This window comes from Triturus cristatus, chromosome 9 (assembly GCF_964204655.1).
Source record: "Triturus cristatus chromosome 9, aTriCri1.1, whole genome shotgun sequence".
Taxonomy (NCBI): Eukaryota; Metazoa; Chordata; class Amphibia; order Caudata; family Salamandridae; genus Triturus; species Triturus cristatus.
Window position 1 is genome coordinate 1,010,522,085 of NC_140592.1, and position 14,876 is coordinate 1,010,536,960.

General features: G+C 46.3%; 1 protein-coding gene across 10 annotated transcripts in view; it reads left to right on the top strand.

Annotated features, from left to right (window-relative positions):
* Nucleotides 1–14,876, top strand: part of LOC146799211 (uncharacterized) — a 144,191-nt gene that overhangs the window by 26,378 nt on the left and 102,937 nt on the right. For 6 of the 10 annotated variants that reach the window (XM_085626665.1, XM_085626669.1, XM_085626668.1 and 3 more), the window contains exons 3-8: nt 2,440–2,548; nt 3,952–4,077; nt 4,368–4,427; nt 5,067–5,304; nt 5,478–5,600; nt 11,142–11,261. In XM_085626665.1, the coding sequence (XP_085482791.1) occupies nt 2,440–2,548; nt 3,952–4,077; nt 4,368–4,427; nt 5,067–5,304; nt 5,478–5,600; nt 11,142–11,261 (776 nt within the window). The remainder of the gene's footprint in view (nt 1–2,439; nt 2,549–3,951; nt 4,078–4,367; nt 4,428–5,066; nt 5,305–5,477; nt 5,601–11,141; nt 11,262–14,876) is intronic. The other 4 variants (XM_085626667.1, XM_085626664.1, XM_085626662.1 and 1 more) reach the window with 3 other exon arrangements.

Consider the following 14,876-nt stretch of genomic DNA (forward strand, 5'->3'; position numbering starts at 1 on the left):
GGGAGAGATGGTGGAGATGAGTAAGGGAGTGTAAGTGTGAAGCACTGCTGCTTTTGTTACTGGGATTCGTTATTGTAGCAGCGCTGCAAAACTGACCCCAGTAACAAAACCTGCCCCCACCACTGCAAAACCTGCCCCCACACATCCAGTCTCCCGGGGAAATGCACGATGCCTGCTATGGCCAGTCCAGCCATGCCTATCGGAATTAAATGGTCTCTGCATTTACTGCAGACCAAAATGAGGAGTTACTGGAGCAATCGGGCACAACTTCCTCGGTAATTCAAAATTTCTTAATGAGCCATTTGGATCAAACTTGTAATACCTTTCCCAGAGGGAATAGAGTACCTGGACCGTTTTCCGGAGGGCGCCTAATGAAGCCTCTAGTGTTGGAAAGATTATCTAAATTTAGCTGTGAGAAACAGGAACAACATGTTAGGAGGAGACGGGGTTTTATGATGTGGATGTACAGTAGCATAGCAAGGATATCATGGGCATCTTTGACTGCTGTTGGGGGTAGTAAAATACAGCGGTCTTCAGTGTTTAATTGGCCCCTCGGAGCTCTTGGCTCCGGTGCCATTGCATCTGCTGCACCAGGCTACGCCCCTGTGGATGCATCAAGTTTCCTTTTTGGAAGGAGGTTCTGTGGGGATGTGTGAGTCTTTCGTGAAATATAATAAAAGATTTTGGCAAACCGGTGTCATAGAAGCTAAGTTTTATTCAAATTAAACATTAGGTAATGCACATGTCTGTGTGACTACTCCCACATGGACTTCTTAAGGGGTCGCCGGAGGCGGCAATTGCGACCACCAAGCAACCTGGCACTCTGCTTGTGACCCCTGGCTCTCAGAGGTGTTTATCAGGACACAGGTTTAGATTTATCATGAAACAAGTCAAATTAAAAAAAATAATGCTGTGTGCTGGCTTCTTATGCTTCCAGGCTTAAAATATTTGAGGTGGCACTGTGATTACGCAGAGGCGTGCAGTAAAGCAGCATGCACCTCTAATGTGGCACTGTGATTACGCAGAGGCGTGAACTAGTAGCAGCATGCACATGCGTTTATGGGCTTGGCCAGGGAGGGACGCATCGGCTGGTGGAGCAGTTTCAGTCCAGTGTCTTTTGCCACCCGCGACGGCTGCAGGTAAGGGGAGGTGCTGCCGCCCCCCAAATCTCGGGCTGCCTGGGGAATACACCCCACTCCTTTGCTATTCCACTGGTGTGCAGTCACTACTTTGAGGTCCCCTTGAGCCCTGTCTTGGGTTGCAGTGCAATGGTTCATTAGCAGTGGTGCACCGCGCATGGAGGTGACGTGGGGAGCGTCACAGCTTGTCTCTGCGGGGTCTCTTCACCCGGCCCCCGGTCCACACCGTACTACTACACACACAGGTAGGTGTTAGGGTTGGGACAGAGGTTAGGTAGCAAATGCTCAATGCTTTGATAGCTCTTACCAACCAGCATTGGCAATGCCAATAGGTCTGTCTTATGAATGCACGATCAAGCCAGACAAAAAAATCATCGACGTATGTTAATGACTGCTTCCTCCCATCTGTGCTGTTGCCAGAGAAAAAAACATACATGATCTAGTTATCTAAGATACTTTAATAGGATTACAATGGTCATGTGTGTGCTCCTGAAAGTTCACGCTCAGGTCGGGGCCAGATAGGGCCACCTGCTCACAACTGAAAAAGAATGCAATTAAAAATAATATAAACATCTATGTAATTTAAAATAATTCAAAATTTTTAGTTGGAGGAGTACATTAAGGCAAGGTTAAATTAAGGTTTTGTTTATTTAAATAGCTTTTAAAATAGGGTTGTGTTAGTATGCTAATAAGAAATATTGTAATTTAATTTCATCTAAGGTTAGAATAAGGTAATTTATTTTAATGAATCAAAAATATATACTTTATTTCTGGTTAGCGCATGTTTTAATGAAGCCTAGTAAAATTCTGTTTAAAAAAAGTTTGAGAAAAGGCTACGAATTCTAATAAGGTTAGGGAGTTTGGACGAAGAAAAGGTCCACTGAATGTTATGTATGTGTGGGTGACCTAAAGGTGGCAAAGTAAAGGACGGGGGAAGTGAAGGGTGTGAGGGTGCAAACCTGCATCTTTGTCATGTATTTAAATTGCTGCTATAGTCCGTTTCATGACCACTGGCATGCCATTTCAGAGAAAGGCAGAATCTCACTTCTAAAAGGCACAACTGACATTTAAGGGAAAGGACAGCTGAGTTCACTTGTAGAGTGAATATGGGCTCTGATGACCGGGTTGGCTCACATATGTTGATCCAAGATAAGTTTCTCTCGGAGACATCTAAAAAGTGTACTATAATCGGGTTTTGTTCCAAAGCTGGCGATGTGGGTTTAAAGTATTGTTCACATAGGTTGATATTTTCAACATTAGACTGACAGTTCCTGGCCTTTTGCAAATCTCATTGTGTCAGCAGGTCCCTGGTTTGGGAAGGAGACTGGAGGCTGGACTTCCTCATGGACTCCAGGAGACTGGCAGAGAGGGGCACTCCTGCGAAACTCATCCTAACCGTGAGTGGGCAGGTAAGCTTTTCTCCCCTATGACTCCCATAGCAGAAGCAAGATGGCCGACCGATACTGCCATTCGGCACCTGCAGAGGGCAGCGCAGTCTACTTGATAACATGAGTCCACAAATGTTAAGGCCACAACCAGTTGCTTTAATGATAAATGCTTGAAGGTTCCTGCATGAAGTAGACTCTGCATAGAAGGTTAAACAATATCCGGTGAGGAGGAAAATGGTGTTTTTTTATTTATTTTTTACATATGGGTTTTGAGATATCACTTCCTCCTTGCATTATCTGGATGTGGTCTCCCTCTCTTTTTTTAGGATTTGTGATGTTTACGACCATCTCTACCCTCAGTATATTTCCCTTGGCTTTCAGGTATTACAGGTTTGCCAACTTGTAATTCAAAGCTTAGCACACAGGCAGGTGTTCCCTGAACCTCCCCCATAATTATCTGGAAAATGACCCACTTTGGGAATGGGTACCATCTGCCAGAGATGACGGGTACTTTTCGTGGGTTCACCTCATCCTTTTCCCAGAGTCGGCACACAAGAAATCTAGCAATATTAGCAGTTTTTTAGACACCAAACTAGCACAGAACATATACAAGGTTTATGTAGAAAATATCAGTGTTCGAGTGGTGGGACAGGATGGACAGAAGTGAATGGTGTGAAAAGGGGGAACTGGGATTTTTTAGTAATTCCCCTTCATTCCAAGTCTCTGCTAATTTGACTTTGTATCTAAAATGTTGCTGTTGTGAGAGGCGGATCCATGATTGCATGCCTGGGTGGTACGAGCTGGTCCTCCCCTTGTTCCCAAGGCCAGCTTCCTGAGAGCCCACCTGGGTTATTAGCCAGTGTCTTTGGTAGAAAGAGAACCCTGGATCCAAGATGTGCTCTTCTCCACCTCCAAAAACACAACGTGCTATATTTACATTGTTTAAAAGGATGAACCTGAGAAGGTGCCCCTCGTGATCAGAGATGCAGGGTGTGAAGAGCAGTATGGAAATTCTTAGTCTTGTATATGAATATAAAATACCAATCGGGTAACTCCCTGAGCTAAATACTGAAATATGAGCATAAGGCACACCATTGTATTCTGCAGAAGCTGCACCTTGATATAAATCGATCAACATCAAGCAATTCACAGCATGAATAGTAAATAGCGTTAGTCCTTTGGGCCACAGGCGAAAATGCCCAGTGCACCACCATCTCTACTTTAGGGTACCCACTGCTGACCTTTTGGTTCTTCTTCAGGATACAGCCAGTTAAACTCAGTTTCTCTTTAAGCGCGCGCCCAGAGGACCTCCATCTCGCCTGCAAGGTAAATGATGTCGAGAGGACCGCTGTTTTTGACATCCGTTTCTGCTTGAGAGTCTGTTCCCTTGCTCTGTCTCCCCTTTCTTTTATTTAATCTTTCAGGTGATAAAAGCCGGAGGGTTTAGCAGCAGCACTCCAGCCAGGAAGCGCTCAGGCGCTGATCCGCCACACAGTCCGCTGCTTTCTGAGAGCACCATACCTCTGGTCCGCCCAGAGATGCCCTTAGACGTAAGCAAATCTGTTCCGCATCCTGGATTCTTTTCTATGTCCTTTCTGAAATTGAGGGCAAACCTTTTGTATTTTTCTGTTCTTTCCTAAAAAATTGAAATAAGGTTTGCCAAGTACAAGTTAATTTAAGGGGTGAGGAGTAGGTCCAAGAGGGAAGGCCTTCTTACAGTTCTTAAATGTATTGTTCAGATGTTGCTAAATTGCAGTTGCTGCATCTCCCCTCCTTTTGATGTACATTCTGGACATTCCGCTCTCGTTAATGGAAACCCATTCATTTATTTCTCTTAAAGCATGAGCATCACGCTGCCGACCTTTCAGAGCGCTGTACGGAGGATATAATGAAGGATCACGTAAGTGCAGCGTTTGTTGCAATATATAAGATTTGTGGCAGAATCTCTTCTGTTGGATCTCCAGTAAGACCTGTTGGGTTGGGTACAGACAGTCTGCAGTCGGGGTAGAGTTTGTTTAGTGTAGATGGCCATGAAGTGTCTGAAATAGGTGGTGTGTGCTCAGTTGTGGTTGGCTAAAACGAAGGAACTGAAGACTTTGCAACTGATCATGGTAGGGTTATCAAAACATTACTGAAGGATTTACCTTGGAGTATGGCTGGCCCTAACAAAGTTCTTTACATGTTTGTACTTCAGCATGGTTGGGAGTAAGGAAGTAACTAAAGAGTTTGCTCTCAAGTTTAAACATTTGTTTACTCTTGTGTTTAATTGTTTATTACAAAGTAATTGAAGAATTTGTTCATGAGTATGGTCAGAGGTCCCGAAGTCAGACTATAAATGTTCTCTTGCATATGTTTGGTGGGTAGGATGTCAATGGTAAATTTGTTTTATATAAGGATGGTGTTTTTTTGTCCTGTGTACATATCCGCTACACTGGTATTTATAGATTCTTCTTCTCTGGTGCTAAAAATGCAGAAAGTGAACTTGACAACTTTGCTTAGAAACACATGCCCCACTCTATTGTACCTTTTTCTAAGACAGGACCAACATCAGATTTCGAACGTCTCTGAGCGGATGCCTAAAGTTGTGATCATGGAAACTTCTCCACCGCCTGCAAAGAGGCTCACTCTTTCCATTGTGGACATTGAAGCAGATATCTGTAAGAGGGTGGAGGAAGCCACAAAGATCAGGGACCGTAGACATTCTGTACCCCCACACCGAGGCCCCAGGAAGCTACAGTTTGGTGTACGAAGACCTCCAGGACCACAGCTGGCATCTGGTAATCAAACAAAAAGGACTCTTGAGTGAGAAATGTGCTAATTGTGGATGAGGCAAGCTCACATATGCCACTAGGTTTCAATGTCAATGTATGCAGTCTTGGCTTCACCTTGGCTATCTGCATTAGTATTTTTTTACAGCCATCTGTTGACCTTGGTGCTTCTGTTTTTGCAGTCTGTCCAAGTCCCCGGTGGGGTCACTCCCTCTGCCTGAGCGACCCAGACACCGCCATCTTGATCGGCGGAGAAGGTCCTAATCAGCAGCCCTGTGCAGATTCTCTCTGGAAACTGGAGATTGGTAAGCCTTGTAGAATAGAACTTGTTTCTCTATACTGATTTCATTTGAATTATTAATAATAGGAACTTGTGCCTCTTTCACAAACTACTATATTTACAGCCAATGCACCTGGGCTTTACAGCAAATGCAAAGTAACTATTCACAATGACCAGAAAGTGAATGACGATTGGTAATGGTCCTGCCGACTGCATGAACTCCCCAATGTTGCATTCTCAATATGCCACTGTTTGTGGCCTGATCTGTTCATGCTGAATTTTGGGCTTCTATTATGTACAAGAGCTTTGCTTGCCAGCTGATCTTTCCTTGTATGTGTAAAGACATCCATATTGATACTCCCATAAAGGGGTTAATGTCAGCTTCCGCCATCCAGAGTAATTGGGATTGGGACACACCTTGCGATACAGATGGCTCTGCAGTCCCCTTAGTGGTTCAGCATGACTAACTTTAGACTAACTTCATCCAACACATCAGAGGGAAGGGAACCGGGCAAGAAAGAAAAATTGAGGAATGAAACTCTGAGCCCTACTTAAGTAGCACGCAAGTGGTGGTGGGCTACGGCATGGGAGAAAATTAGGCCAAAAAGTTCATATAAAAATATTAGGAGAATTCAGCTTTAATCGTCTAGGAAAACATATAAGGTAGTAACTGTTATGAAACTGACATGGGGACGATGTTATGACAGATTACAGATGATAGTTCACCCCTCTCCTACCTGAAGTGAGAGAAGATGATAAAAAAAGAGTACCCTGCAGCTACCCTCCTCTCTGGGGGGGGGGGGGAAGCGGAGGGGGGTATGGAGCGAGCAAGAAACACTGGAGAGCGCAGACCACGAACCCGACCACCGATCCAACGCCCCCCACCACCATCCTCTGCAGCTGGACCCCTGTCAGCATCGAAGACACCACCCGCCTGATGAACACCGTCCACTCCGGCTCCCCAACCGACCCCTGCCCACACCACATCTTCAACAAAGCCGACTCCATCATCGCACCCCAGCTCCGGAACATCAACAACAGCTCCTTCGCATCTGCCACCTTCCCGGAGAGCTGGAAACACGGCGAGCTGAGCGCCCTCCTGAAGAAACCCACCGCGGACCCCACGGACCTCAAGAACTTCCGCCCCATCTCGCTCCTCCCCTTTCCAGCCAAAGTCATCGAGAAGACCGTCAACAGACAACTCTCCGCCTTCCTCGAGACCAACGGATCCCTCGACCCCTCACAGTCTGGTTTCCGAGCAAACCACAGCACCGAGACCACCCTCATCGCAGCCACCGACGGCATCAGGTCCCTGCTCGACAACGGGGAAACTGCTGCCCTCATCCTCCTGGACCTCTCAGCAGCCTTCGACACCGTATGCCACTGCACCCTGATACAGCGCCTCAACAACACCGGTATCCAAGGAGCGGCACTGGAGTGGATCATCTCGTTCCTCGCCGGAAGAACCCAGAGAGTCCGCCTCCCCCCGTTCCGATCCGCGGCCACCGAAGTCATCTGCGGCGTTCCGCAGAGATCCTCTCTCAGCCCCACCCTCTTCAACGTCTACATGAGCCCTCTCGCAGACATCGCTCGCCAACACAACCTCAACATCATCTCCTACGCCGACGACACCCTGCTGATCCTCTCCCTCACCAACGACCCGCCACCGCCAAAGCCAACCTCCAGGAAGGAATGAAAGACGTCGCAGAATGGATGAAGATCAGCCGTCTGAAACTGAACTCAGACAAGACGGAAGTCCTCATCCTCGGACCATCTCCCTCTGCCTGGGATGACTCCTGGTGGCCCCCTGCCCTGGGCATCGCACCCAAACCAACAGACCACGCCCGCAACCTGGGCTTCATCCTGGACTCCTCCCTCACGATGACCAAGCAAGTGAACGCCGTCTCGTCGTCCTGCTTCAACACCCTGCGCATGCTCCGAAGGATCTTCCGATGGATCCCCACCGAAACCAGGAAGACGGTCACCCAGGCACTCGTCCCCAGCCGTCTGGACTACGGAAACACCCTCTACGCTGGAACCACAGCCAAACTCCAGAAAAGACTCCAGCGCATCCAGATCGCTTCAGCACGACTTATCCTGGACATCCCTCGCCGCAGCCACATCTCTGACCACCTGAAAGACCTGCACTGGCTCCCCGTCAACAAGAGGATCACGTTGAGACTCCTCACCCACGCACACAAGGCTCTCCACGACACGGGCCCGAAGTACCTCAACAGCCGCCTCACATTCTACACACCCACCCGCCAGCTCCGATCCGCCAGCCTCGCCCTCGCCTCCGTCCCACGCTTTCGGAAGTCCACCGTCGGAGGAAGATCCTTCTCCTACCTGGCAGCCAAGACATGGAACTCCCTCCCCACTCACCTACGGCTGACCCTGGACCATCTCTCCTTCAGGAAACAACTCAAGACCTGGCTGTTCGAGCAGTAGCGACCCCCCCCCCCTCCCCCCTCAGCGCCTTGAGACCCCTGCGGGTGAGTAGCGCGCTCTACAAATTTTGCTGATTGATTGATTGATTGATTGATTGAGGGTCCCTCTGGCTCGATCTTAATTTAGTTCTCATCAATTATCCAATAAATCCTCCTCCAAGCTTGTATTGGATATTGGCTCGTAATTCTTTTGTAATAAAGGAATAACTATATTAAGGTATTCTTCACATCGAGCATGATGGTAACTGCACTGAAACCCCCTTATTCTCTTACCTGATCTTCCAGTAAAGGGGCTGTTGATGGCCTGGTGAGTTCCAAAAACCCTCCACTGGCTCAGCAGCACCAGCAGTGACACATGCAGAATGTCATTAGATGAAGCAATTGTGAATGAGGCAAATTCCTACTAGCAGCGGATAACAAGAGTAAGAGGGAAAAGCTGTAAGAAGAGTGGGTAAATGTAGCAAAGTAGGATCTGCTTTCATGGTTCCCCCCCCCCCCCCCCCCCCCCCACTTTTTGCTGGTGTCATTATGTTTTCCTGACGAGTCTGACTGGGATCCTGCTAACCAGAACCCCAGTCTCTGTGCTTCTTCCCTGAATTGGACATGGTGAGTACTTAGGTACGCTCCAGATTGGCTACAGGTGTACCCTGTAAGTCGCTAGTAAATGATGTATGGTACTAAGGTACTCGGGGCATAGGTACACCAGGGGTCTCCCAAGGGCTGCAGCATGTACTATGCCACCAATCTGAGACCACTAAATTGTGACTACAGGCCTGCCATTGCAGCTTGTGTAATCTGGTGCTAGCCCCACTTACAACAGATCTAGGTTTCCCTATATCTGAGGTCACTACACTTTAAACCTATAAGTCACCCCTAAGGCAGGCCTTTCAATCCTGAAGGCAGGGTGCTGGGTCCTAAGTGTTAGAATGTCCCTGCATGAGCCAGGCACACCTACATCCTTCAGAATCCATTCTCCTGGGTTATAAGTGCAACAGCCATTACGCCATGTAGATGGCCCACGTATCATTGCGCGATGACCATCTCTTAACTGGCTGTAATGAACGGTGTGGGAGGTATGATTCCATGCACTGTAACGCTCATCTGGGAGGACCTCAGTGCTCCCAGTAACTGTCTTCCAGTACCGGACAGCAAGCTAGGGCTGCTGCCGACCAGAGAGATGTTTCTGCCCTCCTGCTGCTGAGCTCGAGCAGGGCAAGGCAGAACAATGTATCCTGTCACAGGGAGGTGTGACCCCCTCCCAGACAGGATTTAGTGTATTGGGACAGGGTGGGGACGCTTGCCAACGCCACTGAGACTGCTTGAAGGGCACATTTGGTGCCCTCCTTGCATATTCCAGTTTAAATCAGTTCAGGGATGTTGGCTCCGGCGCAAACTGGACAAAGGACATGGGAGTATCCTCCCAACTGTCCAGCCCCTCCTCTGCGAGGGACTCCTGATTTGTCCCAATCCTTTCCTGAGGGTATTTAATGGCTTACCTGTGGGTGAGTCCCTAGATTCGTCGAGTTGTCGTTGAAAACCGAAGGGTTGGCTGGCTGCTGAGTGCGTCCTGTGAAGCTTCAGGGCAATTGTTTATTTGTGTGCTATCCGGTGTTCCTTGTGACGTGCCCAAGAAGAAGAGGTTCCTGACCTTGAAACGCGTTGGCAGAAGTTAAAAGTAATGTAGAGCAGGTTGAAAGAGTAGGCCGGATGGCAGAGCGCTGTCGTGTGCTCTCCTAAATGCTTCAGGGCACTTGTTGAACATTATTCAAACACGGCAGCCTGGCCGTGGGGAAGATGCACCATCGCCGGCTGGAGACGAAATAAGACTACCGGCTGGCTGAGGCTGTGGTCTCTCAACTGTTGAAGGATCGTGCCAGCACAGCGCTCAAATGGAAAAATAACCTGCGCCATCTGCTCTACAATCCTACTAAAGGAAGTATAATTGTCTTAAAATTCAAATGAACATCTGAACTCACTGAAAGTTTTAATAATCATTACGCTCGCATATGAGACTCTGTGTCCCAGAAGGCTTTAGGACAAACACTGCACCGAGCACACGCCCACTGGGGGCAGAATTGTGAATAAAACGTGCCTGAAATGAAATATGCGTGCTATCAGGTGTTCCTTGTGACGTGCCCAAGAAGAAGAGGTTCCTGACCTTGAAACGCGCTGGCAGAAGTTAAAAGTAATGTGGAGCAGGAGAGCAGGTTGAAAGAGTAGGCCGGATGGCAGAGCGCTGTTGTGTGCTCTCCTAAATGCTTCAGGGCACTTTGTTGAACATATATATATATATATATATATATATATATATATATATATAATATATATTCTACTGGCGGTCGCCAGTTTATAGTTAGGACCGTGTTTCCATAGGAAATCTCAAAATTCTATTTTGAATAACTTTGGCGCCGGTTGACGAATCTTCGCGAAATTTTCAAAACTAATGGGGTGCTCCGCTCAGCTCCTATGTGCTTTTAACTGCAATTTTCTCAGGAACTACTGAACAGATTGACTCCATATATGCAAAAGGCACTTCCTTGACCTTATGGCTACCTCTCTGCCAAATTTCACGTAATTCTGTTCAGTCGTTCGGGCTGTACCTTCGACTAAAGGTCCTATGGAAAAATGCATGGGGAAAACGTGTTTTGGGACCCCCCTTTTTTCTCGGCTCCCGCTTGACTAATCACCCCGAGACTTTCAGGGTAGGAGCGGAGCGGAGCGCCCCACCTATTTTGAAAAATTCGCAAGGATTCGTCAACCGGCGCCAAAGTTATTCAAAATAGAATTTTCAGATTTCCTATGGAAACAGTCCTAACTATAAATATCTACTGGCGACTGCCAGTAGATAATAAATATATATATATATATATATATATATATATATATATATATATATATATATATATATATATATATATATATATATATATATATGTGTTTTATTTATTTTTTTAAAGCAAAAAGAACCATAAAGTAAACATTAAACAGCAAAGAGAAGTCATAGTACAGTTGCATATGCCACTTTAGAAGGGTGAAAGATCACATCAGGGTAATACAAGTAGAATAGAATGACTGTCTAAGTTACGTTGTGAATTGACACTTCATGGCATTATCTCTAGGATTCCGGGGGGACCCTGCTCCAGATCTTCATGTATTGGGATGGGTCTCATATCCATACCTCTATATCAGCGCCATCCCGCCCAGATCTTCTCCCACTTACACAGGCAACCTCACCCCAGGTATATTGATTTTTTTTTATCTGTCATGCACCAATCCATGTCATGCTCCCACTCCCCCACTGTTGGGGTCCCAGCCACTCGCCACAGTCATGCAATATTTTGTTTGGCTGCTCTAAGACCCAGTGACAGCCATATCTTAGCGTATTTTGGTGGTGGGTCCTCTCGCCAAATGATTTGCTTGCTTCTTATTCGACAGCTTCCCTAGGCTTTCTTTTTCTTCATGTGTTGTCCCTTCCCTTGAGCTTGGATGCATTTCTTGTTATTCCACTGTTCATTTTTTCCAGGCCCTTACTTTTTCTTTTTGTTTAGGCATATTTTTTAGGTGTCTCACTGGTGTACGTCTCCTGTGGATACCCTCTCACTCACTTTGTCTGTGTGTTTGCCCCCAGACCTTCAACCCATTCTCTGTTGTACGTGTTGTTACCGTTGCCCCTCTCACCCACTCTCTGTTGTCCCTATGGGTGACCACAGCCCAACCTGCTGACCCTCTGTTGTCCCTTTCACCCACCCTCTGTTGCTGGTCTTCTTGACCCCTCCCCAGCTCACCCTTTATCAGTCTACTTTACCTCAGCACCTTATACCCATCCCTTGTTTGTGTGCTTCCCAGACCCACTCGTCTGTCTTCTCTCTCTTTCGCTCTCTCCCTCCGTGTTGCGTCAGGAAGAACACAGCTAAAAAAAAAAAAGCACTATGCAACAGCTAGCGCTGGCCGTCTCCTAACTCTTTTTAAAGTTTCTTCTAGTCATACTGCACAGCAGACGCGCAGCTATACAGCATGGCAACAAAACATTTACAGAGCCAATAGATCTTGTGGGCGAGACATTGTGGCTTTGCCAGTGCTTGTTTGTAGTTTAGGGCTATGACTTTGGTGGGGATTTGCAAACTGTTAATATGTAGCTTTGGCCTGTAATAAATTTAAAACTGATATCTTGGGGAGAGTGAAAAATGGGCAGCATTAATTTATATCCTGAAAGGACATTGATTGATTGAAATGTAAAATACCATATCCGGGAATGATAACTTTTAGATGGAATCGAGGGGAAATGGGGATAGGAAGCAAAAGAAAAACACTGGAGATGGTCTGATCAGCTTGACCTTAATTCGGTTCCCTCACAGATCCAATAAATCATCCCCAAAGCCTGGTTAGTTATTGGCTTCTCACGTATGTAACTCTTTGTAATTCAAATGATGAGAAACCTAAAGAGCTGTGCAGAGAGTTATCAGGGGCATAGCCTCAAGGGTGGTATTTAGGGAGTAACACTCCCCAAACGAATGCATTCTTGGCTCGATAGTTGGTTCTTGGGGCCTGAGTCGTGTTTGCTATGTCTCTTCATTCTCCATTCACCTACCGGTTATAACTTGTTCATTTTTTGGACCATATATGTGTGCGTTGACCGGCTTACAAAAAAGCACCCCAGAAGTACTCTTTGAATCGGCTCTAATTCACTACTTTATGGAATTCACAAAACTCTTACTAAGCTATGCCCCTGAGAGTTATTGTATACAAATTCAGCTATCTGTATCCAGGAACCTACTTGTAGAGCTGCTCTGTTATGAAGTGTTGAAGGTACAGCTCTATTATCTGAGTGTTTGTTTGGCCATCAGTCTGCGAATGATTACTGGTAGACCTAAAAGAATGCTACCAAGTTTCTCTAAGAAGATATTCTAGAATTTGAACAGAAATTAGGACCCCTTATTTGTTTTAGGAAATACTTGGAAATCCATGGACTCGAACTATAGCTCTTGGCTAATCCGGCTGCAGCGGCCAGTTTCTAGGGAAGCACAATATGAGCCAATTTTGTACTAACACTCAAAACACAGTACATCCCTGGGAATGAGGCAGATATGCAATATGTTCTACTGTTTCTTTTCATCGTGCCCCCAAAATTCACCATTTACAAGTTCTTGAGTCTTTCTGGTCCCAGGATGTCCGGCCCAGGGTCTGATTTGCATATGGCTGGGTCCAAACTGGGGTGGTGTAGTGGGCAAAAGAACGATGGATTTAATCCAGATCTTTTGACTGGGGGAGAATGTTTGCATTGTCCGCATTCCGTCCATCATGTGTTTGCTGTAACAAGGGGTTTCATGGCAGTCCTTCTGACTAGAATTTTGAAATTTTGTAGCTGGTAGAAACAGATTATTCTCGCATAACAAGTTATCCTTTCTTTTCTCTCCTAGCTGTGCATTCTTGAAGCCATTCCTCTTGATTTATATTGGTTATGTTCTAGTACTTATTGGTCTGCCTCTACTATAGCCTTCTGCGTGGCCAAAATAGATAGAGGTGTACTTTTCAAAGGGTCGTTTACCTTTTGTTCTTATGGTAAGGTGCCTAATTTTTAAGCTCCTTGTTAAAAGCTTCTGCTGCCTGAGCTAAATAGTGCCAGGATCAAATGCCTATCTGACTGTGCAGCACTATCTGCCTACTTCCAACTACACCACCTTGCTCTCTGTTCATCCACCTCTGTTTTGGCCCTGGTTCTCTGTGCGCAGCTGCGGCCCGTGCTGGTAAGCGTAGTGGGACCGGTTGGGTTGATTTCAAGGTAGGATGGTGAGGGAAAATTAAATAATTATTTTTCTTTCATTGTCCGTTGAAATGCCCCCCCCCCCCACCGCGCATACCTGCACGGGCCACGGCTGTCTGTGCGACAAGGTCCCACCGAGTTCACCTGGCCTGTATTCTGAATGTGTTGCATGCACTATAGATGTAGCAATGTGGCGTGCCAATGGGGCTGCCTCGTGCCTATCCTGGCCATTGCGTGGTCAGCCGGTTTTAATGTGGCAACTGTGGAGCAGGGTTGGCACAAGGCATGGAGTAAGGGTATTTACAGACAGAAATGTGTAGGTCATTGTAAGGCACAGCAGCCAGGCTCAATCATAAAGTATTTCATAACTGTTACATAACTGTTACAAGGTTATTTGGTAGCTGAAATCTATCTACACCTCTGGTCTTTTGCCTTTGATAGCATTTTCATTTTTACATTACATCACTTTTCTCTATAAAGAAGGGCATCACTTCTGCAACATAAGCTGCTGACAAAAATGCAGCCATGTTCTATATTAGATGTAGATGGGGCAAATATGTACTTCACTCCAACTTTCCTTATATGCCTTTGTGTGCAATTGCTCAGGGGATATGAACAAGGATAAATAACTGTATTCCGAATGATAATTTCTGCAGTTTTGAAATAAAAATGACTGTCCTTTAAACGGAGCCTATGCGGCTGAGCCTGTAAGCTGTCTGCAGCCACTGTACACGTCAAAATGCCAGATGTACAGAACAAAAAATAGATATTCTAGGGACACGACAAAAGGATGGATGTCCTCTCAAAGATTCAGGGGGATTAATATCACGCTCCAGAGTTGCATTCAGCAAACCAGCACAGTTTCGATGACAATCCACGCCGAAATGTGCACGTAAGTGCATTTGAAATGGACCTAGAAAGTTGAAATGACCCGGAGGCTATAACTCGATCTTACACAAGCAGTCTTGGTTCTCGAAACCTTTGTACTTTGGGAGGAGGGGAAGGTTTTGAAGGGTTGACAACAAAGGACATATAAAAGAATTCATCGTTTCCTGATGGCACAATAGAGCTTTTGAAAAACCATCGGGCGTGA